Source organism: Cuculus canorus, chromosome 4 (genome assembly GCF_017976375.1).
Source record: "Cuculus canorus isolate bCucCan1 chromosome 4, bCucCan1.pri, whole genome shotgun sequence".
Lineage (NCBI taxonomy): Eukaryota > Metazoa > Chordata > Aves > Cuculiformes > Cuculidae > Cuculus > Cuculus canorus.
In genome coordinates this window covers 61,895,249-61,920,719 of record NC_071404.1, presented here as the reverse complement: position 1 = coordinate 61,920,719, position 25,471 = coordinate 61,895,249, and the positions used below count along the sequence as shown (strand labels likewise).

The following is a 25,471-nucleotide window of genomic DNA, read 5'->3' as shown; positions in this document are numbered from 1 at the left end:
CCACTGCTGGGTCCCCTGGGGTCAGGGTGTGGCCCTTGGGGTGCCTGGAAACAGCCTCTGCTTTCCCCCTTTTCCCCCAGCACACTGAGGCTTCCCATGAAAACAAACCTGGCTTTTGCTTCCCAGTCACTCCAGCTGACCTCAAATCACAGCATGGGACTGCCCCAGGAGAAAGAAACAGAAACACCCCAAACTATTCCACTGTGGAGTCTGATGTTTTTAATGGTAATTAAGGAAATCAACAGGGTATATCGCATCTTTGACATACAAGTGCCATCAATGCAAAAAAGAATACAATATAATGTTTTCTGTACATTTCTTACAAAATATTACATACATCTCACCCTGAAGCAGTGCTTCACACGCTGCTGAGCATGCATGCTGCTAGTTTTTCCTCCTTATGTGCAGGATATGGAGCTGACAGAAAACTCCTAAGCTCCAGTGGAGCCTGAGCAGATGCTTTTAGGGTAGTGGTAGATAAAAACAAGGGGTGAGCACGAGGACCTTTCTGCTGGGCATGCCTGGATGCAGCTCCCAGAGTGCCAAGCTGCCACTGTGTCCTCATGACAAATGAGCAGCATCACCCTGCTGGCACTCAGAGCTCTCGGCTCTCTGGTTTGATACAGGAAATGGCTTTTCTTTCTGGAGTTTGGAGTTTCCCCATGTCCAGCATCACCTCCCACTTTGCACCCTGCCGCCACGTGAGCAGATCAAATCCTGACGAACTCACCTCCATTTTATCCACAGCATCTTCTCAGAGAGAAGTCAACCAGGCCATATAGGAAATAAATTAAGTGTCCTCCCTCCCCCTATAGCCCCCAGTGCCAATGATGCTGCAGTGTGCATGTCAGTACCCATCCTGGCAGTCATTGTCATCATAGTCAGCCCTGGGTTTGTTGCGGTAGATGCCTGGACGCCTCTTGCGGCTCCCGCTCTCCAGGCTCTGTGGTGAGCTGTTGTCCCCACGGCTGCTAGACTCACGGGTGGCATCCTCCTGGGAGTGGCTCTCCTCATTGTCGTCATCATCATCATCCTCCTGAGACTCACTGTTGTTGCTCTCCATGGACCTACTGTCCTCACCTGTATGGTCCTCTTGGCTACCATCACCCTCTGGGGATGCACTCTGGCTTTCAGCTGATGTGCTTGGCATGTCCCTGTCAGAGTCAGAGTCATTCCCATCCTCCTTTGACTCCTCCACAGTGTCCTCCATGGACTGGCTCTGGTGACCATCATCTTCCTCAGACTTGCTCTGGTTGCCCTCATCTTCCTTGGACTCACTGTCAGGCATGGATGATGCACTACTGTCCTTGGCAAATTCTTGGTCCTCTTGCCCTTCCTGGGACTGGCTGTCACTGTGTTCACTCGATGTGCTCACCACCTCCTGAGAGATGTCCTCTGGGGACTCCCCCAGCTCCTCTTCCAACTGCTCAGTGGTACCCTCCCCAGAGCGGCTGTCCTCCTCATCTCTGTCCTCCCTAGAGCGGCTGGCACTGTTTTCTTCTGACTGGCTGGTGATGGGCTCTTCTGACTGACTGTTGTCCTCTGTGGATGAGGTGTCTTCTCTCGAGTCAGTATCCCCTACCTCTGGAGACCTGCTGTCACCCTCCTCCCAGCGGTAGGAGCTAGCACCTCGGCCAGTTTCCCAGCTGCTCCCCAGGGCAGGATGGCCAGCATGGTGCCTCTTGTAACTGCTGCCTGGGTCATCGAAGACAAAGGGGTCATCGCTCTGCATGCCTTCATCCTTGAAGCTGTAGCTTTCCTCCTCCTCCTGGCTGCTGCTGCTGCCCCCTCCTCGCCTGTAGGTCCGCTCATACCAGTTGCCACCATGGTTCCTGTACGGCCGGTGGTCCACCCCCATGCTCTCGCTGCTGCTGCTGCTGCTGCTGCTGTCATCACGCCCTCTGCCAGCCCCAGCATCCCCATGGCCAAGGTCATGGTCATGCTCACCTGCCCCATCAGCACCAGCTACATAAGTAGGACCTTCGCTGCCCTCCTCCTCCCTGTTCTCATCAAAGGTGTCGTCTCCACTTTCATCCTCCTCATCCAGCAGCGCACCAGCATGGAAGAGAAGCCTATTGCCTGCAGCGCCATGGTGCTTTTCGTTGTCACCATCATCAGCATCACGCACATCCTCATCCTATGGAGGTGACAAATGGAGAAAACTGCAAAGGTTTGCAGGTCACAGGCATTATCAGCACTGCTCACAGCGCAGGCCAAGCACTACCAGATCTGACCAACACTATATCTGGTGCTCAGAGTGCTTTCTTGGCAGAGGAAAATACCCATCTCTGCTTACTTACCAGGAAACCAAGGTTGTTCCCATCCTGGGCATTTATGTCCTCATGCTCCACCCAGTTCTTGTGCTGAGCCTCCTGCGTTCTGCCTCCCTCATCTTGGCTGCTGAGCTTGCCCAGCTCCTTGCCCACAGTGTTCCTGCCTGCCAGGTCTCCAGCAAGGGCATTGTCTACTCTCTCCGCATTGGAAGGAGGGTGTCTGCCATCTCCACCACCCAGCTCATTGATGTCATCTTCATTTGTTGTGTGCTGCAAGCCAAACATGACATGGTGGTTCAGTTAATTAAATGCCACTGCAAGTTTACTGGTATTGCTGTAGGACAATATGTTGTTCCTAAGCCACGCAGGTGCTCAAGACTTTTGTTGCTTGCACCTCAGCCCTTCAGTTATTTCTGCTGATGCAAGAAAAAAGCAGACACCAACAAAAAAAAGCAACCCAGAAAAGCTCAAACTATGGCAGTTCAGAGCACAGAAATTCCCTTTTTCAGGACCAATGCAGTGCAACACATCAGGCAAATTGTGAATGTTCACAGGGAGGCAAGGCAAAATGAGTTGAAGTCAACTCAGCTTGAAGAGACTGAGTAGTAGGGCAATGCTCAAAGACCTCAGAAGCGAGAGCTCTTCCCCCAGGTAACCAATCCAAGGATGCCTGCCCACAGCTGGCCAAACCATCACAGACTGGCTCCACAGGCGGTTGACACTTGTGGGCCCAGAGCATCCCCCAGCTTACCTCCTGCCGGGCGCTGAGGTGGGAGCTGACAGGCTCATGGCTGGGCACCTAAGCACATCCAGGAGACATCTAATCAGTGACTGGCTGTTGAGCGGCATGCCTCTGCTGGGCAAAACCACCGGGGTTTGGGGTTCAAGTACCTGTGCAGTGGGTACTTACAGGGTGAGCGCAGGCTATGGCCCAGAGAAGCAGCACTAGCAATGCAGGTCTCATGTTGGTTGTGGTCTCTTTGGCTGCAATAGGGAGTAAAGTATTTGCACACTAGAGTAAGCCATTTGCACGTGCCTTATAAAGCCCTACTGACCAACACAGCCTTGCTGTCCATCACACAGTGCTCAAACTAGCACGTCATCAAACAAGTCAAAGATATGTCCTTGTGCTGCCTCCTGGGATCACCTGTTCAGGCACTTCCCTTTAGTTCAAGATTTGAAATACCTGGCCATGTACTTATGTATTTTTTTGTCTGAGCATCACTTAAGAGTGGGAAAGCTCCTCCTAGTTCCCCATTCCCATGGTGATGTCACCTGCCACCCAACCAAGCTCGATGGCTGCAACAAGAGCTGGTGTCGGAGACTGGCAGCACCGTGAGACCACCGGCTGCGGAGCTGCACCTCCCACCCAGCATTGTCTCCCATAGCCTCGCCAGCCTCCTGCCACCTCAAAGCAGAACACACTGGTAAGATAACCCTGCAAAGAACCACATCCCCTGTGGCATCTGAATCAGTCTGGTATCCTAGGGAAACCCCTCAGGAGCAGCAGCCCTCTATCAACTCCAGTGGTAGCCACTGTGGAAAGCAACAGCAACACCTCAACCAGGGCAGAAGCAATGCCATCAGCTCCGCTGGCAGCAGCAGCACTGCTGCCTACATAGGCAAACAAAGCACCAGGGAGCTTTCCTCCATCTCCGCTCTCATTTTCCAAGGACCTTAAGTGACCAGCTGAGGATCACATCTCCACAGGGCACACTTATTGTGCTGCACTTACTGTGCCTGCACTCAAAACACGCTCGAGCAAAGAGCCATGCTCCTAATTTCTTCCATTATGAAGTGGCACCTATATCCCAGCTTGAAAGTCCCTCTTGCTTTTGACTAAAACTCCACAAGGAAATCTACAGCCCCTCTTCCCAAATGTTACTGTTTTCACTCAGGGCAATGCCAAAGCAACTAAAAAAAACAAAACCTTTACCTCGAGGCATGATGCAAGTCGCCGTTTCCTCCAGTGCCCAGGGTGGGTCAAGCTAACCGCTTGTAGAGGGGTGCCCTGGGTCATGTTCCCTGGCGCGTCCGCACGGGCATTTAACTGCTGGCCAGTGCCAGCCCCAGGCCAGAGGCAGCCAATGGCACTGGCAGGCAGCACTGCTGCATGTGGAGGTGTCACCAGGAACCAGCCTCCCACACTTCCTTCAGCCTCCACTGGGACGCCAGCCCTAAAAAAGCTTCTCGTGGTTGCAGGATGATGAGACGTGCTGGCAGTTAATGACTGACTGCATGGCCCTGTATTTTGACTACTAAATTTATTTCCTTCACACACTTTCCACCATGACACACACAAACAACAACGGCACCCACACTGAGCACCAGACCACATCCTAAAGACAGCATCCCCTTAACGCATGCACTTGGGATTGGCATTTGCCTCATGCTGTGGGCCAGGATGCCAAAACCTGCGTGGGACCACTCCCCTGCCAGAACTCAGCCTTCACCTGTGCTTTGGGGCAGGAGCACAGACTACTGTGCTGTAAGGAGAGGACATGCCTATTTTTGTGATCACCTATGCATACATGCACCCATGCAAAGACAAAAGGAATTACTAAATAGAAGTGCACAGGGGGATCCCACCTCCCCCACACTGAAAGACCACAGCACTCCCTGTGCACCTTCCAGCTGCTGGCCAGGGAACAAAATCTCTGCTCTGGGAAAACAGACAATATATACCTATGTGTAAGGGAAAAAATATGCAGATGTGTATGTGCAGTTATATATATGAATACTTATACACTCATCACACATACTCTAGGGTTTCTTGGTGAGTTTGCCAGCAGCACAGATCATCTTACTCATCCACAGGTGAGAGGGACTTTCCAAACCTCCACATGCACTCACATGCACACAACTTGGCATCTCTCTGCCCATGCAGTTTAGGACAGGACCAGCCATACATCTATTGTGATCCTTTCCTTCTGCCCCTTGCCATGCCCCAACCTTAGCAGAAGACAACTTCTTTGCCTGTATTTGGCTGTTACTAAATCCTCCATGCCACAACACCCCATCTCTACTAACAAAAATAGGCTGCAAGTGCAAAGAGGCTGCTTTGAAGTAGGCAATATGTCCTCGCTGTGCAAGTCGGTGTCTCCCCATGACCAAGCCACAGATGATGGGCACAGCCACAGGGTGAGGTGACCAGGAGTAGGCTGGCTATGGATGTTCTACAAGATAGGGGTGTAAACGATGGCGTTCATGCTCTGCGAGCAGTGTTTGCATGTCCTCCACAGCTGGGAGGAGATGTTCCTGCTGCCCTGAGTAGAAGAAAGATGCCTTGAGACAGCCAGTAACTGGTAGGTGCAGCCCTGCACCAGGGAGCTGCTGTGGCATTGGAAGTCTGTGAAACGTGGCTTGACTCCAGCAGCAAGTGGTTCATGGCCTGCCCTGCTGTAAAACCCCAGCAAACCACTGTCACCTATACTGTCACTGGCTCCTTGGTGCATGCACCACCCAGGGGACACAGCAAGAGCTGTAGGTTTACAGGGAATCACAGGCCCTGCAAAATAAGTGACTTAAGAAAACTTGAGCAGGGCCAGGATTGAGCCAGGGCTTTGTACACTGCAGTTTATCTGAATTTGCCTGGGATGTATCATCCGCAGACAACAGCATACAGAAAGTGTCTCCTGTGCTGTTACACCACCATGGCTTCACAGAGTCTCTTGTGAAACCAAATATGTCACTCCAGTTAATTTCATCCTCCAAAACCTCCTGCATTCTTTCTCCATCATTACCAGCCAGGGAACCATGTGTGTCTGCCCTGCATGGGCTGTGCAATGACCACACAGGTGTCAAGAGCATATTTGGTCTCCTTCCTCCTTCCCCCCATTACATGGAGGCCCCAGTTGCCACCCCAGCCTCACTGCTCTCCCCACAGCCCCTCGTCCTCAAAACAGGTACCATCGAGTCACTTGCTTCCACGCACACACAGACATTCAGCAGATGTTTTCCCTCTTCTTCCCTACCCAACCCCTGCCATAGATACTGTGGGACGTGTTTTCCTCTTAAGCTGAGACAAAATTATAACCCTGTCCCCAGTTAGATATGAGTTCACATTGCCAACTTTTTTTAGGCACCTCCAACAATTACCATTGAGGGTTTTTTTTACATCAAACCTGCATTAAGTCAGCCCCCAAAGACCTAGTCCTGCTTCACATCCAAGCACTGCAGTGTGAGAAGGGGATAAACACCAAGATCTGTGTACCTGGCTTTTTTATAACAAAGCTTACTTGCTACCCCCACCAGCCAGCTGCCCCCAAGGTAACCTCCGGCTCCTTGGGCAGCCCAAAACACCCATGGCACCAGCAGACCCAGCAGCACCCACTGCCAGGACCCTGACCTGACCTTGATCCCCTGCAACTTCCAGTAGCCCTGGGTCGAAAGACCAAGGTCTTCCCCCAAAATATCTTCCAGAGAGCATCCCACAGCATAAACTAGGCTGCCCAGGCAGCTCTGCCTTTGTTTTGTAAGGAAAAGAAAACCCAACACATTGTAACCTTACAATGAGTCTTTAAAGAAAAAACAATAATAGTAGATTCAGGATTATTTTTGTTACACCAGAAGTGAGAAATGGACCTGGGGGGAAGCAGCTGTCTGACTGGGATTTTAAATGCCACCATGTTTCCCTAAGCCCCTTTAGAAAGCACATCCTCCTCTCCTGAGGCGCTTGGTCCCTGGCAGTGGGCAGGATAGGAAACAGTGGGACAAGGGAAACGGGGAAACCTGGCCACCCTAAAGCTGACACCCTTAGGCTATCCAGGAGGAGGTGACTGAGTCGAGATGAGAGGACTGGCAGGGCTGGTAAAAAGATGCAGAATGTCACTTTTCTGTTTGACAAGTTGTACTGTGCGGTGTTCATAAGGACAGAGAAAATATATGAGAGCAGACAGCAGGATTAGAGACACCAAATCCAAGATACAAATTAGCACTGCAGAGAACAAGCTGACAGTGGAGAAACACAACAAATGCTCTCCTCCTACAATTGAAACATCTCAGCATCATAAGCTGAAGAAATTAAATTTTTTCAGCAAAAAAATCCCTCACAGTTCCCTGTTTTTTCCATTCCAATACAGTTCCATGTTTACATTGCTTGTGCACTTCTTTCCTGACTATATCTATTCGTTTTAACAGCAATAACGAACCAGAGCAGAAGAAACCAGGATAAAAGCAAGGCACGCATCCTCCACCCTTTTCTAAACACACAACCTCAGATCCCACCTTATGTGCTCAAATCTAAATCCCTTCACCAAGAACTTACTGGTGATAGATGCTAAGCTGCAGTGCTGCCTTTTCAATTGGGAACAGGCAGGAAAAACATCATCTATTAAATGATTGTTAACCCAGTGCATTGCCATCTTAGCACCAGGAATTATTCAGTGCCCAGTCCCAGAGGAACTGTTCCCACACTGCTCCTCTGAAAAGGGTGCTCAGTCCTGCAAACCAGCCTAAGTTCCCACATTGCTACCTGCTCTGCAGGTAGACAGACTGGCAGCCAGCAGCTGCAGGGAAGGGAAGCAGTCTGGCTTTGACTCCTCTGCACCTGCAAGAGATCTGAGCAAAGGCTTCATGCCTGTTCCCTGAAATCTGAGTGAATATTGCCTGTTTAGTAGCAGTAACGTGACACATAATGCAGCAGCTAATGATAACAACTTAGATTTTTGAAGAACAGCATTGACATTTCAGCTCTTCCCCAGCAGCAAGCCTCAAAGTTATGAACATCCTAATATATGGCAGATGGAAATTACCATCATGGTTTTTTCATAGCGTGGAGGCATGCATAAGTTTTGTATGTGCTAAGGCTTTATAATTTGCTATTTCTCCTCACTGAAAAAAGGCAAATCATAGGAGCCTGAGTCCTGGAGCCCTGAATTATGGATACACACAGGGTGTGTAACGCTTAAGTTAGTCCCCTGTACAAGACCAACAGCCCTCTGTCCTTTGACCTTGACAGGACAGGGCCAGGATCATTAACCTGCCTTAACTGCCCTTGGTGTCTACCATGGATTTTCCCTTACAACCAGAGAAAAAAACATTTTTTTAAGTCACCAATCATTTGCCCTATTTCAGACTAAAATGCATTGCAGACTGCTTGAAGTCTCCATGACACTGCTGAAGGAAGTTGACCAGCATGCCGATCTTCACCTACCAAAAAGATGGACTATGCTCTTTCCCAACACATTTGCAATGCAAGTTCCCATACCCCTCTCCCCACCTCCCACACTAGCCCCACATTCACTTCACTTCTATTTCCAGTATTATTTTACCACCTTCCTCTGAGCAACTGGCTCCAGGTTCTTCACGAATGTTTTCCCCCAGAAGAAATGCCACACAGAGAGGCACTTGTCAAAAACTATACCTGCGAGGCCCGCCCCCATCTCTCCTGAAGCTGCAGACAGATGGGCTGGGCTCCATGCAGAAAACAGTGATTATATCTCAAAATTGAGAACAATTAGAGTAATGATGTGATTACTTTTTCCATAGGTAAGGTGGCTTGCGTAACGGGTGCCAGCTCCATTTGTTTTATGGGAGCCAAAAATGCTAGATGTGAATTACTGGGTATGCTCCTAATGCCAGCTCCTGGCTTTCGATCATACTCAACCACCACGTGCAAAAGCCCCTCACCAAATGCCTGCAGCATCTGCAAAGTACAAAAGAAGGCTGCTCAGCACCTTGCACCTACATTTTTGGGGGGACAGGCTGAGACTGGCTTCCTCTGCAGCACCCATCTCTCCCTCGTCACTGTCACCACGCACACAGCTCCAGCCTCTTTTTGCAGGGAAGCAGCAAAAAAAGCGACAGCCTTCACAGTGTGTTTGAACGGAGACTCACAGGTGTTGCATCTGTTCTGCACTACTTTTGCAGTTTGTGCTTCTACTTCTTGCAAGAGCAAAATACATGGAGCAATAATTTGTGTTTGCATCATGTCCATTGTACCTGGAAGTCATGGCTGGGCAGTTATCTTGTGCCGTCCTCTGCCAGATGTGTGTGACCAGCTTCTCAGGTCCTGTGAACCCATATTCATCAACTATCTTAACTAGTTTGAGACCATGACTTCATCACCTGTGGAGCAGGTGCCCCGTCTGTCTGGCCACCATCAGACCTAACACTTCTTCCTACACACAGGCACTACTGCAGCTTGCTGCTCTTGGTCAAAGTAAAGGCAGGGACAGATGCCTGGCTTTGCCTCCTGTCAGGGGCCAGTGTTGTGACCTCTGGCATGGGAATGAGGCAGCCCGGGTGTGGCTGGGCTCTTGCTAGCTCAGTACTTACAGTAGTAATCATAATGACAGTAATGGGTAATTTACATCTCCCAAAATTTTCATCTTGAATACAATATCTTCTACAATTATTCCGTGTTCAGAAGCCAGTCCCTTTGGAGGTGGAAGCAACTAATGTTTGTTAATCTCAAGCTCGAAATGAAAAGATAACTGCCTTAGTATGAGAAGCCCTCTCCAGCTATTTCCCTGCCTCTGCTCCAATTAGAATTGCAGAGATTTGTTCCAGACGGGCAAAGAAGCAGGGTGTCAAGTGCTCTCAGGAACACAGCAACGAGCTGGGGATGGCTTTGCCCCAGCATCATCTGACAGCATGGGGTGACCTGCTCCAAACTGCATGTTTAAATACATCCAGCTACACTGTGCATGCCCATCAGATGTGTCTAAGCATTTCTGTACCTTGATTTCTTGCAGGGGTGAGTGAAAACCATTAGAGGGAAATGAGTGATGTAGATGATTGTACAAAACAGGGGCTTGAAGAGCACAAAAAAAAAGTGATGCAGAGGCACACGCCACTCAGAGCAGGCAGAAAGGTCAGGACAGGCTTGGCAACTCGAAGGATGAAGACATCTCTGTATGGAGAGCCAAACCTTTCTCCTGGAGAGCAGCCAGCACTCCTCTGGTTCCTGTACTGTCATTATGGCTCACTTGGTCTAAATTTATCAGTGCTAAGCATAGCTGGACAGGAAGCATTACCACAGTTCCCAGGGACTTTGCAAAAGTTGGACAGATGCTGTGAATGTAGATCTGAGCAAGAGACCAGCAGCAATTGGGCTTGTATTTCCAAAGGACAAAAGCCAGTTTTCAAAAGCTTGTGGTGCTTTTTCCACTATGAGCGTCTTCCTGCAGATGTGCTGAGCAACTGTGAGCCGGGGCAGCTCAGCTTTCCACCCGTCATTTGGGTGCTCTGAGTGAGGGCACCTGCCATCACAGTTCCATGCAAGAATGGAGAAAAACCGTGCCCATCACTGACCAACCCTGCAAGTGGAAATCCTGCTTCATAGTCAAAGCATCATCTGTTGTGACAAAGTGTGCATGCTCCTTGGAGATACATCCCATGCCAGGCTTTGTCAGGACGAGGGCTACCTGATCCTCAGTCTGGCTTGGGATCATAAATCACACACCCAAGCTTTTCCAGTTTGCAATGGGCTAAGTCCCTGAAATGCTTGAGCTGATATGTTCTCCCCTAACGCTGATAACATGCCTTTCCTTATCCTTATTCCCTTTTCTTTATCTTAACTTCAAAATGTTAACAACATTAAAAAACTACAACAAAACTGAAGAACCCAGGGAAGTCTCAAAAACTATATCCACAGAAAACAGCAGCAGTACAGAAGATATTAAATTTTTAGGACAGCAGAAATGCTTTCCAAGATTCAATGCAGCCTGTTTCTTTATATGCAAATTTCCTCCAGCACTTACAAAGTAATTAAAACCTCATTGTTCATAACCCAGCCCAAACCAACTGTAGGACCACATCACACATTGGGTAAGTTTCCCTTTGAGCTGAACTCCCACAGCACAGTGCCTGCATCACACACAGCTGAACTGCTCATCCCACAGCAGGGAAGGGAGTCAAATCTTGCAGGAAAAGATGCTCAGAGCAGAAGAGGCAGGAGGATAGAGACTCCAAAATTGCCTGTTTCCTCACAGTATGAAAGAGGGAGGGAGAGGAGGAAGGAGGATTCCAGATGTGTCCTTGCTTACCCATGAAGAGCCTGGCAGGCATAAAGCCTACAACTTCACAAGGGCTGAGGAGCACTGTGACTGCCCTTCGTCCCTTGCTGGGAAGACAGGTGCAGTGTTTTCTTCTGTTTGATTCATCAGAAGCAGCTGAATTTCCAATGCAAAAATGCTCAGAAAACCCATTTTGAATACATTATTATCTAAAAATACAGGTGTTTTAGCAAATCCTCTGCACTTGGTAATGTAAACTCTTTATTAACTGTTATTACATGAGGTCTGCAGCCACATCTTTTCACATCAATTATTCGATGTTCTTATAGAACATGTTCTTATATTATATAGGGTCTATATAATAAAAATCCTATAGAAGTTATTCTACATTATCCAGAAATCTACATGATTATTTTAAACTCCTTTCAGTAAGAAACAAGTATTAAATCAAATAAGATGCTTCTTTGGTTTTCCTTAGTCCCACAGAAGAGTGTATATGAGGGGCAGACTATATAAATACAAGGGGGAGAGGTGATGTCTTGAATGCTGGAGAGACAAAGGAAAACCTGGAATGATTAACTGGAAATACTTTTCCTGAAAACAATCTGTAGTGTTGTGTGTGACAAACTCATACAAGGGCTCAATCAGCAGCCAAAGGTGTGTATTTCCCAGGGAGGCTGTGCATAGCACACTGGCCAGTGCACTGAAAGGCAGGCCAGGAATATCACCCCAGCATCTGACAGCAGCCATCCAGGATCCTCAGACAGGAAACTGCATTTTGTCCTCTACATTCACATGGACTGCAATTGGCATTGAGTCTCACTGCTTTTAAGACCTAGGTTCAGAAGATCTGTTTATTCACCCCAGAGAATCAGTTTATCTAATTCAGATATTGGTTATAGTGCTGGAACAATGGTTCACTCGTCAATGTGTATGACTTTAACATGCTTTCACATTTGATTTATTCATGGTATAAGCTTATTTTTTCTCTAGTTGTTCTTTGTAATTCTGTACCAATCAACTTGCATGAGTATGCCATAAATGACAGACTGGGGTCTTACACAACAGACTAATTCTGCTGACAATTATACTCACACTGTAAAACTTCCAGCTGAATTCAATGGTTCACCTCAAAGGATTTACATACGTGTGATTGCATGTGCTAATCACAACCTTTTGATTTGGGCTATTTCCTCTTCCCCGCTCACACTGGAAACCCCTCTTGTCACACAATGCTTGTTTCTGCCACAGGACATAATACAAGCAGAAATCTTTAGGGAAAAGAAGTGTCATAAGAAATACATACTGGACAAGCAATTACCCTCACGCAAGATCTCACTTTTGCATAATCAGTTCACAAAGACGCACAGACATTTGATGACTAAGCATTGAACACTAATGGAAACATGCATGCAAGGTGCTGGCTGAGGAAGCAGAGTCAAGAACCACTGCCCTGTGCCCAACCTGCACTTGTGGCTGCTGCTGGTTGCACAGCCATAGAAGGTACACAAGACTCCCGTACAATTATTTTATAGTCACTGACAAAAGTTTTCCTGAGGGTTGCTAGTACTTGTGCCTCTTGAAACATTTGCAAGATCCAGCACTACCTGCCTTCTCAAGTCGTGTATGGTAACCATAACGTGCCTGTGCTGATGGAGCAGCCTGTTCTGACCAGACATAATTACACAGTACACTTTGTGGTTTTCTATGAGGAAGTGGCATCGACACCTCTGCCTTCCGTCAGGCACCTCTCCAGAAGCAGCTCCAACGTAAATGCAGTGCCATGAAAGGACTTCCTCTGTCTGCCCAACTGGAGGAGGGAGGATCCCTAGAAGCATCACCCCCAGCTTACACATCTGAGCATCTTCTGCCTTCAACAGGGTTCCAGGCACTCCTTGCTGAAGAAATCAGGGCAGAATCACAAAACTGATCCATCTCACTGTACTCCTATCATCCCTGTGAACTTATGTGCGTCACTGCCCAGCCCATGTTCAAATCTTGCTCATACTGGCAAATAATATCTCTCATATGACTAAAGTGCTCCAGCAGGTAAGCTCAAATCTTTTCCATTGCCTCCAATGCTCTAGTCACACAGCTGAAAAAATAAATTAAATAAAGGAGGTTTTGTTTTAATTGTCTCCCAACTGATTTTTCCCCAAAATGCAGCTCATATGAACTGGCCAAGCATTAATGCAAATGTGATTTAACATGCATCATCCAAAATTACTTGCCTGAGGGGGACTTGTCAAGAAAATTAATTTCTTAGAGTAGATCCATCTGCAAACCCAGCCCACGCTGACTGTGTGCTGCACCGGAGGAGGCCCACAGCACAGCATTACCAATGGCAGCACTAAGCTTTCTGTTGAGCTGGCTTTCTGTTGAGACTGGGGACTGACGCCAACCAGGCTTGCACTGTCTGAGCTTTTCCTGTTCACCTGCAGCATGTGTTGTAATAGTTTGACTATGATGCCCATGTCTGTAGCTGACCAGTGTGTTTATGCCACGACTCCAACACAGTGACACAGTGTAGGGGATATGCTGCCATGACAGAGGCATGCGATGCAGTGCAGAGGGGGCACAGGCATGGAAGGGTAGGAGACAAGCGTGGTTGTGGCACTGCAGATCCTCAGCTATGGCACAGTGTGCTAGAGCTTGCAGCCTGGAGCTTGTGGCTTTAGGGATAATAAATAGCTAGTAATGTACAGTAGCATTCAGAATTTTATGTGTAGAAATATTATAAATTATTCTTCTTCCTTTTCTGTAACAATTAGGTAAGAACAAATAATGATAAAGGTTTGGACATTCAATTATACCTATGACACTTTCTTAATTTATATAAGCTGTGCTTCCTCTTAAGACCACAAACAAGATTTGTGTGTAACACTTCACAAGAGGTCGTCTTAATACAACAGCTATGGAGATCTTGTTCTACAATGGTCATGGTTGATGACAGGCTGTTTTTTTTTTCTGGCTGTTGACCTAAGGAGCTGAGTTTCTGGGAAAGGCTTGTGACAGTCACAGCTTCCTCTGCAATGGTGGTACCTCTGCATGGCGCTCTGGTTGCTGTGGGTTTGGGTCCTGCTTCCGTCTGACCACAAGGAGACTGGCACTGAGGCCTGTGCAGGGAGAAAATGCAGTATCCTCCTTCCTACCACTTCATCCCATGGTAAAACTATAATTTGATTCCCCTCCCCACAGATATTTTGGGATTTGCAGCACTGATATTAGTGTAAAATCATTCAGACAGGAAGCCATTGCTTACAGCACTAAAGAGAGGTACTTTGAAGTGAATACCAGTCTGATTAAAAGAGAGATGTCTAAAACTCTTTCAATAAAACATACCAAAAAATACATATAAAAAAGACATATCTAAAGAATGCTCTATTCTATTATACTTATTTTATTTAGGCAAAAGGCAATGGAGACACTTTTATAACTATACTGTATAGTCAATGGAGAAGTTTCTGCAGTGGCAAGTAAATGATTGAACAAAGTTCTTCAAATGAAAGTGAATAACAAGAAATATTAAATAAAAAGAAATAAAAGGTTTACTATGTGAGACTCATCTTGAATATCCTGGGTAAACACAATAATCTGAAGTCATCCACAAAGACTTTCACTCCAAAAAAAAAATCATCTAGGACCTGTACAAAGCGGAGTGACTCATTAAAGTTCGCTTTGCAGAGGCATAAGCTGCCTACACCTGCCTGCCCATGACAGCAACACTGGCACCAAGCCCCTGACAGTGCCCCTAGCACAGCCCTGGCACAATGGCAAGCACTGTCAGCTTGCAACACATCTGTCACGGGTAGGGATTGCCCTGCAGAGCAGGGATTTCCCTTGTTCAAGGGCACCGTCTCCTGTGTCCAGGACTTACCACAGACAACTCAAGACAGTATTTCCCTCTGATCAGGCAGTCACAACCGCTTAAGAATGGATTTGCGTAAAAGTTCAAGGAACTGACAGTCTTTGTCAGTTCCAGACAGGCACGCATCTTAAACCGGCTCAACTACACTGAGCCTTCACTAACCCCAAACCTTTTCTTAATGTGGAAACAACCATTCAGATAAGCTATGAAATGTAAATGCAGCCTTCATTTTGGTGCTGGAGAAGCTAGAGATGATGGACATCTTAAGCAAGTGTCTTTGTATCTTCTCAGTCCTCCCTTCTCACAGAAGGTCCCCGTCACCCTGTGAAAAACAAGCTCCCTCCTAACTCACCCCATCTCATCACTTTTGGTCTACTCTCCCTGATACAAATCCAGTGACCCCGAGCTAAAGAAACACCTAAAAAAATACCAGCCACTGTAACACTGGTGGTTACGCAAGTCCACAAGATATTTACCTGCTCTCAGTGTCCTTTTCCTTCACATTTAACTACTTTTGTTTTTAAATAAAGATCTCTTCAAATACTTTTCCCAGCAGAGAACTGTGTTCCAGCATGGTATTCTTCTAAAACTGCTCCATCAAGTAGTCTGCAAGTTGGTATTTTTAAACATAGCGCTCACTGAACAAACAGACGTACACCCACCTCATCAAACACTTCTTGTCTTGAGAGAGGCTGTTAAGACATCACAGGCACAGATGGCAGATTTGAGAGGATCCTGACCTTCACACTGTCACAAATAACACCATGCTCCTCAGTATTTATTTCTATTTGAGGAAGTTGCAATTGCATGAAGTCAAGATGCATGCAGGAAAGGGAAAAAATCTGAGGGAAGAGAGGAGCAGTCACCCAGGGTGGAAGCCAAAGGCCTAACACTGAAGGATATACCAAAACCCTCCTGTGCCGTGCAGACTCCCGAGGGCAGCTGCCAGCTCCAAGGCAATGCCTAGCTGCCCTCAGTGAAAAAAAATCCAGAGAGTGCCACTACTGCAGCTCTCAGCAGCAAGGGAAGATCCTTGAAAATGCATGTGTTGGAGCAGGGTAAAGAGAGGCTCAGGAGCAGGGCAGGGTTTGTTCAGCTCATATAAAACCTGAAGTTTGCCAAGTCCTGAGCAAGAGGGAGCCAGCATTAGAGCTGAAGTAAGCCATTTAGAGGCTACATGGAAAATCAGCAGTAGAACAAAGACCATGAAAGGAGATATCAACACTCTGGATAAGGTCATGCTGTCATGAATCAAGAAGGAACAGATTAAATTGCAAAATTGCACAATTCTTATATCTCCTTTCAATCAAAGGCTTTGCTGCTTGTCATCACCAAGATCCCAACGCTTATTAAATAAACAGTCTTGACAAATTCCTTTGTGAGTCTTGGCATACTTTTTACATCAATTTCCCCATCAAACAGATATAGCTTTTTTCCTCCATCTACATTTGTTTCACAGTGTTTCCAAATGGCTGCAGAGCCACTTCACATTCAGTGTTGAATGAAACGAGACCCATTCATGATATGAAATGTGTTTGACCTCCAGCCCAAGGCTTAAACACATCTACACAGGCAGTCTTGAAGCAAGTACTGAGTGGAACATCAGCAATGAAGTAGACAAGCCACAAACATCATCCAACACTATTCAGACAGCAGTCTCAGTCTGCTTTGGCATTATGCTTTCCCAAAAGCCCCTGACAACATTGTTTGAAATGATTAAGTGAAATAACCAACAACACCTGAGCTACACTTGGAGATTGCATGACTCGTGCAAAGCAAGTGCTTTCAGCAGAATTACCCTTAAAATACCCATACCGGTCTCAGGCTCTGTCTCCCATTATTAAAGTAAATGCACGGTTGAATAATACAGCAAGACAAAGCCACATGCCCCACCCCTGAACTACAGAAGGGTTCAGGTAGAGATAAGATCTTTCCAGCTTCCAGCCACGTCTACTTTGTGCTGGTTTAAAGATCTTTCCTCTTTTTTTTTTCTCTTTTTAAGAATGTGGTCAAACTAAACATTTTGAACACTATAGACCATTATTTGAGCCTGTCTGGCTGAAGGGCAAAAATAGCTATCCCTCAGTCCGAGCTTTAAAATAGCTCCTCCCCAACAGGAGTCAAATCTTCCCTGGCTGGGGGAGATGTTTATTTTTCTCCCTCTTTTTTAAACATTTAATTTCAACTTGTGTAGGCAATGTGGTCAAACATGACATAGTCCAGGGCACCAGCTCACAGAAGACAGGATGAGAGTCTCTAATACACTAACTGCATCACGCCTCGAAAGACAAGAGCTGGATTTAGCAGAAGGTTACGGGCAGCCTCATCAGCTCCTCGACCCTTTTTGGGGTCAGTTCCCATGCATCACAAGCATGACTCATGTCCATGCACTCAGACAAACAAGAGTTCTAGCTGGCACTTCTCTTTTCAGACATCCTAAAAATCCTACATGTACATTCAGTGAAGAATTTAATAAAGATTGATAAAGAAACAAAGCAGGGTGATATTTTTAAAAAGCAATGTATTGTTTTGACAAATCAATATTCCCATAGGATCACCTTTTGCCCCTTGCAAACAGATAATACCATGAACAGATCAGCTTCCTCACTGAGCAGAGGACTGCTCACAAGACCTGAGGAATGCTGCAGGACTGGAAAAATGCCAAGTAGGACAAATCAAGGAATTACAGTGTTCAAGCACACAGAACTCCTCCTATATGGAATCAAACATCGATTATGGGGGTCTTCTGGACTAGTGCATAAGATAAAATGTGAACCACTTAGGTTGTATAAAAAGAGGTTCAAGAGCCATACACAGATTTGGCCAATTAACAGGCTAAAAATTACACATAGGAGGACTTTTCATTTAGACTCTCTGTGATTTTATAAAATGTTTTTAATGATATACCACATTCTTGTTGAGATTTTTTCTTTGAAAAACATCCTAGGAGTTAACCTCAGTTCGAAAATATACATTTATTATTCTATATATATATATCTAAAGAGATGCTTGTTAATCTTATAAGGACTCAGAACATCGCTGATCTTCTACTTGAGAAGGGCAGCTGTTAGAGTCAAAAATGCTGTGCTGAAATTTAATTTTTCAGTGTATAAAATTTCAGTCCAAATTCATTACAAGGAGCCGTCAGAAGGCAGTTGAATTTTCTTACTTTTGAGATAAAAAAGAAGGAACAATGTAATATAATCTAGTGCAGAGGATGTAATATATGTGTGCATATATATGTGGATACTATATAAACCCTGTAATTATGAGTGATATGTTGACAGTGGCTAAATTAATTCAGAAAGAAATGTGCACAAAAATACTTGAGGAAAACTTCAGCACCAGAGTATCCATCATATGATGCCTGAAGAGTCACAAATGGCCATAAACAGATATATCTAGATATTCTCCTGCCTCCTCAAGAATAGTGCACAGAAGCCCCTTCTCAGTATCCTTTGGAACAGCACAGCCAACGTGAGGTTGAACAGGTCGGGTCACTGGCACTGGCTGCTTACTTTCCCCAGCACTCAGATCAGTTTTTTCTATCTGGCTAACTCTCAAAGAAAACTTAAACTCCCACAAAATGCCTCTATAATCCACACTGACTTGAGCAATTATTTCCAATAGGAAAGGACAAGTGGTACTTGCCAGCATTTCCAGTGGTAGCTGCTACAGGCTGTGATCTTTTGAGATTCTAAATTATTTATATCAGTACCCTAAAAAGAAGGCCATGTCACAGGCTTATTAAAGTCTTCAGGTGCCCTTCTATTCCTCTCCTGTGGGACCTCATCTGGAGTATTGTGTCCAGTTCTGGAATCCTCAACATAATTAGCATATAGAGCTGTTGGAGCAGGTTACAGGGCTAAAATAATGATCATAGGGCTGGAGCACCTTCCCTACGAGGACAGACTCAGAGAGTTGGGGTTGTTCAGCCTGGAGAAGAGAAGGCTCCCAAGCGGACCTTGTAGCAACCTTCCAGTACCTGAAAGGGGCCCGCAAGAAGGCTGGGGAGAGACTGTTTACAAAGGCTTGTAGTGACAGGACTAGGGGCAATGGGTATAAAACTAGAGAGGGGCAGATTTAGACTAGACATAAGGAAGAATTTCTTCACCATGAGAGTGGTGAGGCACTGGCACAGGTTGCACAGGGAAGTTGTGAATACCTTGAGATGGCCAAGGCCAGGTTGGATGGAGCCTTGGGCAAGCCTGATCTAGTGGGAGATGTCCCTTACCCATGGCAAGGGGGACGGAACCAGGATGATCTTTAAGGTCCCTTCCAACCCCAACGCTTCCATGCTTCTGGTGCGCCATTTGTAAGGAAGTTATAGAGACTTTCCTTAGTTTCCTGATCAGCTAGTTAATCAGTAACTAACAGGCAAACAGAGATATGCTTAGAGGCCTACCACAACCTCTGGCAGATAACAATTTACAACAACCTAGGAAGCCATGAGCGCATGCACATCAGCACTGCATGATCAGCCTCAAACTGCTTTCATGTGTCTGGGATTTTGTGGTTCTTTTTTTCAGTCCCTTCCAGTAAAAAGAGAAAAGCAGGGACACATAAGCTAAGTAACAATATCACAGATAAAATAGCCAGTGTATATGCCCAGTGTCTTTATATACTTTAAAAACCCCACTTGAATTCTGCTTTGGTTGCATTTTTTCAGTTCAAAGGTAAAGAATATTTGATGGAAAAAGTCAAAACTTTATTCCTGAGTGAGAACTAGCACCAAGGTTAAAATGTACCTTATGTTTTAAAAATCTGTAAACTGAACTCTCATGCTTGGTACAGAAGTGGATGGCTCAACATCACTCTCTTGTGGGCAGAGATCTGAAGGCCTGTGGCTGTTTCTGGCTTGCAAATATGTAGACAGCTCCCTCTCTCCCACAGTCATACCCACAGACCTTTTCTGCCAGGAATATAGTGCAAGACAGGCAATATTAGTAGATGTAGACAAATTTCTCTGAGCTTTTTCCTCTTCTTTTCAACGTGCCCATTTAGAGCCTGTCACAATGAGACAGGGATAAAGCCATTTTTTTACCTCCCTATACTCACTTGTCTTTGCATTCTTCTGTGTTTAATTTTTCTTATGGTTTGCTGCATATTCTCCCTTTCACTTTCCTCTACATATAGGGTTTTTTTTCTTTCAGCAGTCATACTCCTGCTCACTGCAAGTAGAGTTAATTAAAGGACCAGCACTATATATCACCAGGAAACGCACTCATTTTGCTCAAAAAAGACTCTTAAGGAGACCTCCACAGGTCTCCAAGTTTTCCCGCTGTCCTGCCAGATAAATTCACAACTTCCCCTACAACAGTGTACGCTACAAACGAAAGAGCCAAAGTTAAAAAAAAAAATCATGCATTTTATGGAGGTATATCAATAATTGCACAGTATGGCAGTCTACCAAAATGTGAGTCGCTGGCACTTCAATTACAGTGATATTTATTCTTAAGCACATGCTGAGGGAAGCTGCCACGTTCCACTGCTGTCTAATGGCCATGTATGGATCAGGCAGTTTAGGGTATACCTAAACTTAACTAATTTAATTGGGGTTTAGTCCAAAGTCTACTGAAATGAGAGAAGGCCTCTCCACTGACACTGGCTCCCATCTTCATATCCAGCACACAGGCTACAAGCATAGCACTGAAACACAAATGGAAACCAAAAGAAGATCAAGCCAGGATATCAGAACCTCTGCTGTAATACTGTTATTACATGATTCATGCCCTTCTATCATTGAGCCAGAATTCATGCAGCCATATACTTCACAAAAAGATCATACTAGCTGTCAAATACACTATTGCTCAAGTCCTTGCTGCCAAGGACAGGTTATAACTATTGTCCTTCCAAAAGAAATCATCAAATGAGTCACTACAATAATTTCTAGGTTGCAGTTTTCCAGCACAGCAACTACTCAGCATCCTCTCTACCCCCATACTTTACTATGATGGTATAGCACCTCTCTCTTGTGAGAGAAGTATTAAATCGTGAATGAAAAGATTTCCAGAAATTATGCTACCTGGCACAGTTAGACTAGCTACAGACTTCCGCACCAAGTATTGACAGTTGTGAGACAAGCTCAAATCACTTGATGACACTCAGGAAACAGGGATATTTTCTCAGCCGAAGTGTTTTGTCAAATACAAATCCAGAAATTTTGATTAAATGAAACGTTTTGCAAATATGTAACAGTTTTGACAAGCAGTGTATAATCCTTCAATCCTTCAGTCCTCAAGACCAAAACATTTCCTCCCCCCACAGCCCATAATTCCCAAGAAAGCTGCTTAAATACAGGCAAAGTTTAGAAATTAAACACACATTTTCCAATAATAAACTTCAAACCTCTAGAAGCTTCAGCTTCAAATTCCTGCACAGTTCCTCTCAGTCTGGCACCTTTTGTGAATTATCAATTTCAAGGCAATGTTTATAGCCATTATCTGAAAGTCTTATGAAAAAAAAAAAAACCTACATACTTAGCAAGTGTAAGATTAGTGTTGGCATATTTGTCCTAATTTCTAGGGAGCTGCCTGAATACCTTATTTCTATTAGCTGAGGATGTGTCCCTACCTGGAATATTTAAAAACACCTCTCATCGATCTCGCAATAAAACTAATCTGATAGTACAAAGAGTGATGCTCATGGTACACAGTAAAGTTTTGAATAGACAAAAATAATTGTCTTTTAACAATGCACAATAAAAGAAAAAACAACCATGGGAAGTTCTGAAATATCACCACTCCTTTCAGACTCTGCTTAGCTGACAGACCAGCAGAATTTCAACTCCAATAGACATGAATTAGTTTCCAGGCAAAGAAGCAGACATAAAAGGGGAAGGGATTTAAAGAATTTCCATGGGATTTTGTCCAAGTTTTATTTTCTGCTTGGTCTACAGAGAGAGGGCTCAGCTGTGATTTTGGCCTCTCTGTTGTTTTTTTAATTAACAATAAACTTCACAGTTGGCCACATGAAACATGGAAATTTTTCATTCCATATCTCACTGTATCTTGTCTAATCACCTTCACAAAGTCCTTTACCTTTTGGGTTTATTACCTTTTGGGTTGAACAGAGTAGAATCTAGTAAAATAGTAATCTTAAAAAAAAACATGTTAAGACATTACCTACAGTGACTTCATTTTCCTTACCGTTCTTGCCACACATTTTGTATTATTTTATTTTACTTTGATTTCTGCATCTTTTTCAGGTAGGTGCCACTTGTAGCTATTTTCACACTTACACCAGCTTGCTCCACACCATCGCTACCAAAGAGCCAGTGCAGCCACGGCAACAGCTTCAAAACAGCAGACTCCTAGGAGTTATGCAAGACTATCCACCTGATCTTATTTTTCACATTTTTAATTTAGAGCTTGCTCTTCATTTCTTTACCTTCTCCCCTTGTACAAGCTTACACATGCCACATACTGTATATGAAACAACAGTGACAATTATGGCCAAAGACCAGTATCCTCCAAGCTTTACTTCTCCCAGGCCCACAATTTGGCTGACCCTGGTTGATCTCTCAGTTCAGCTCTTCTGGGGACAAACACAGGAAAAAAAACAATTGCACCCACTCCCTTTTGCTCCCCTCCCTACCAAAGGTTAGATATGCCCACGCAATGGCCGAGTTCCACTGGCCCAGAGCCTCTGCGAACAACTGACATGGTCTTTCCCATTGAATTAATTCAGCAGAATCACACTAAGCCTTTACTCCCCGCCCCATCTAGTGGTAGTCTAGGAGATTGTTTCCTCTACTTTTACCAAGACCCATAAGCGTCATCTTCCTTCATTGAAGCCCACAGCAAAACACATTTGCTGAGAGCTTCCATATGAGACACCATATCACAGGGAAAGCAGCGAGATTTTGCAAAGCTCAAGGATTTCTGGTTCATAGACGGCTTACCAAGAAGGAGCACCTCTTCTACTGCTATGGTACTGTTCTTTAATTTTAATTAAAGATTTATAATACCTTATATCTAACCCTCTGAATTTTTTTTTTCACTTACTATGAAGTGGCTAAAGTTTTCATAGAGTATTTTGGTTTCCTTTGAGGATAATAATTTCAATTGTTTATGCCTGGAACAGAAAGAAATATGCATTAGAATAGGAAGCACTGTGTAGTAAGTATGTTGGGAAAGATGACCTTTATCTTGCTGCTGGGATCATTATTTTCCTGTGATCCTGGAAATCAATAAAGCATTATGCAATAGCCAGCAAGGATCAAGCAAAATACTTGTCTATTGCAGAAGCACACGATCATCCAGCCAAAAGCTCCAGTGTGACCTGATTTCCTAACACACGCCACAATCTCCAGTAATATAAGTTCAGGAACCTCAAGAAAAAAGGCCATGAAAAACAGGTTCACCTTTCTCTTCCCTTAACAGACAGGAAAGATACAAAGTGTGGATGAAGGTACCTTTCACAAAGGTGTTGGTAGAACTGGTAAAATTCTGTTGTAAACAGGGTATTCACAAAGGAATGCAGAGAGACCTAGAACTCAACAGGTGGAAAATAAAATCAAATTATAATAGGCAAGTGTAACAAATCAAACAGTCACATTAAGCAAACATCAATTCAAATTTAAAATAGATTAATTAAAATTGTTTTAACATGTCTTGAAATACTATGGGTTTAGTTGTTTGGAGTTTTTTTGGTGGTGTGGGTTTTGTTTGGTTTCAGAGGTTTTTTTGTTTGGTTGGGGTGTTTTTGCATTCAGCCATTAGGGTCTTATGGCCAGTGGTTCCTGCAGTTCTAAAACTGGTAGCATCAGACTGATCAATTCTCACTAGCAGCAACTTACTGGTACAAAATGCGTGGAATGGCTTTATGCTTTGATATTTGTTTTCTTATTACAATCTCTTTCTCGGATCAGATCACCGCCTCAAACTCTGCCTTTAATTTTTACATATGTACACACAGAACCTGCTTATACACATATATAACTGGTACACACACACGCACTCTCAAAGGGCTTTTGAAAGAGACCTGTATGTAAGAATGTGCTATACCAGCTGCAATTCAAGAGTATGCATCTTAGTTATAGAAAGAACATACATTATTGAGAGAATTGTCTGTTTTCACAGTCATTAATTTCCCCTTGCACACAGATCTCCATCCATACAGTATTAGTGCGGAATCATCATACCTGGCCACAAGGACCACAGCTTTACAGGATTATCAGTGAGGATCTGTGAGCATCAGCATTTGCATTTCTCGCTAATGTGCTTGGTCATAGCACTAGAGACATTTTACAAGAATTGCCAATGTATCCCTATTATTGCAGTCCAAGGAAGTTTTCAATAGGGCAACTAAAAAAAAAAAAAAAATCACATTTCATGGTTTCCTAAAGATGCTTCAGGGATATAAAAATAACAGCTCAGTTCTGAAACTTCTCCACCATTTTAATCATTATGAAAATCATAGTATCATAAAAAAATTCACCAGACTTTCAAGGTTTTACAAAAGCTTATTACCAAGTCTCGCTTTTATGAAATGAGCGTTCATGCCCATTCTACACCATGAGAAACCAGGCTCCCAAGTTGACCCATAGTCTTCCAATTCTCTTTTCTAAATGCCAGGCATCACTAGTGATAGCAGGGAACTGGGCAACAGCAAGTCCTAGAGTTAGGTCTAATGACAAATGCTTCTGCAGACTTTCTGCCAATGCTTGAGCTGAAAGTAGGTCAGTCTGCATAATTTCTTTTGTCAAATGTGACCTGTCAAACATTTGCTGCCACCTTCAGTCACAGTCTTTGCAAACTAATCGTTTCACGGTGGCATTTCAAAAGGCAAGAGAACCTGCTAGGTTGCAGCTGCATGAGGTTTGCTATTTCAGTGGCTGACAACAATGCTGAAAGAGAAACAAAATAAAAGAGACGCCAGGAAAGACTCATCTATTCTTAAAATTCTAATTTTTTATTAAAGATGCAGACTTTCTACCACAAGCAACGAGAAACGGTAAACCCTGCCGAAATTCCCAGGTAACTAAGCTGGACTGGTGGTACAACACAGCTGAGAAGGACAAGCAAGACTAGTAGGCATGCCAGACACCATTATTCCAAGCCCTCTGGATAAAAATAATGTCATTTTCAAGTGACATTAATAGAATAGCAGTCCCTTGCAGTCTTCCTGTCAGGGATAAGGTCACAAATAGCCTTTTCTGATCCAAAAGAATGCATTGCTTGAGCATCAGCAAAGACGCCAGCAACTGCAGAAGTGAAAAAAATCCTGAGCACTAGTCTCTGCAACTGAAAGCTGAAGGACATGAGCAGTCATCTCAGCTAAGATTATTGAGTTATAACTCTTGAGTTTTCAAACAGAAGATACACCATCATGAACTTTTTTTAATGCACTTATCTTAAAGATAAACT

At 44.7% G+C, this 25,471-nt stretch overlaps 2 protein-coding genes across 4 annotated transcripts in view; both read right to left on the bottom strand.

The window, feature by feature from the left end:
- IBSP (integrin binding sialoprotein) overlaps positions 1–25,471 on the bottom strand; it is a 58,286-nt gene that overhangs the window by 15,909 nt on the left and 16,906 nt on the right. The gene's annotated exons all lie outside the window — the stretch shown is intronic.
- DMP1 (dentin matrix acidic phosphoprotein 1) lies at positions 230–23,142 on the bottom strand. Of its 3 annotated transcripts, none has more exons than XM_054066240.1 (5): positions 23,108–23,142; positions 3,184–3,257; positions 3,025–3,072; positions 2,301–2,543; positions 230–2,137 (listed from the first exon to the last, which is right to left on the bottom strand). In XM_054066240.1, the coding sequence occupies exons 2-5, from the start codon at positions 3,235–3,237 to the stop codon at positions 848–850; spliced, it is 1,635 nt and encodes a 544-aa protein (XP_053922215.1). In that variant the 5' UTR covers positions 3,238–3,257; positions 23,108–23,142; the 3' UTR covers positions 230–847. The 3 variants fall into 3 exon arrangements, with proteins under 3 accessions (XP_053922215.1, XP_053922216.1, XP_053922214.1); XM_054066241.1 differs by lacking the exon at positions 23,108–23,142 and adding an exon at positions 21,450–21,481; XM_054066239.1 differs by lacking the exon at positions 23,108–23,142 and adding an exon at positions 4,210–4,353.

Coding starts and splice junctions, on each gene's coding strand:
- DMP1 (XM_054066239.1), bottom strand. Junction 2,544..3,024: donor ACCTCAGCGCCCGGCAGGAG/GTAAGCTGGGGG, acceptor TTTGGCTTGCAG/CACACAACAAATGAAGATGA. Junction 2,138..2,300: donor GGAACAACCTTGGTTTCCTG/GTAAGTAAGCAG, acceptor TCACCTCCATAG/GATGAGGATGTGCGTGATGC.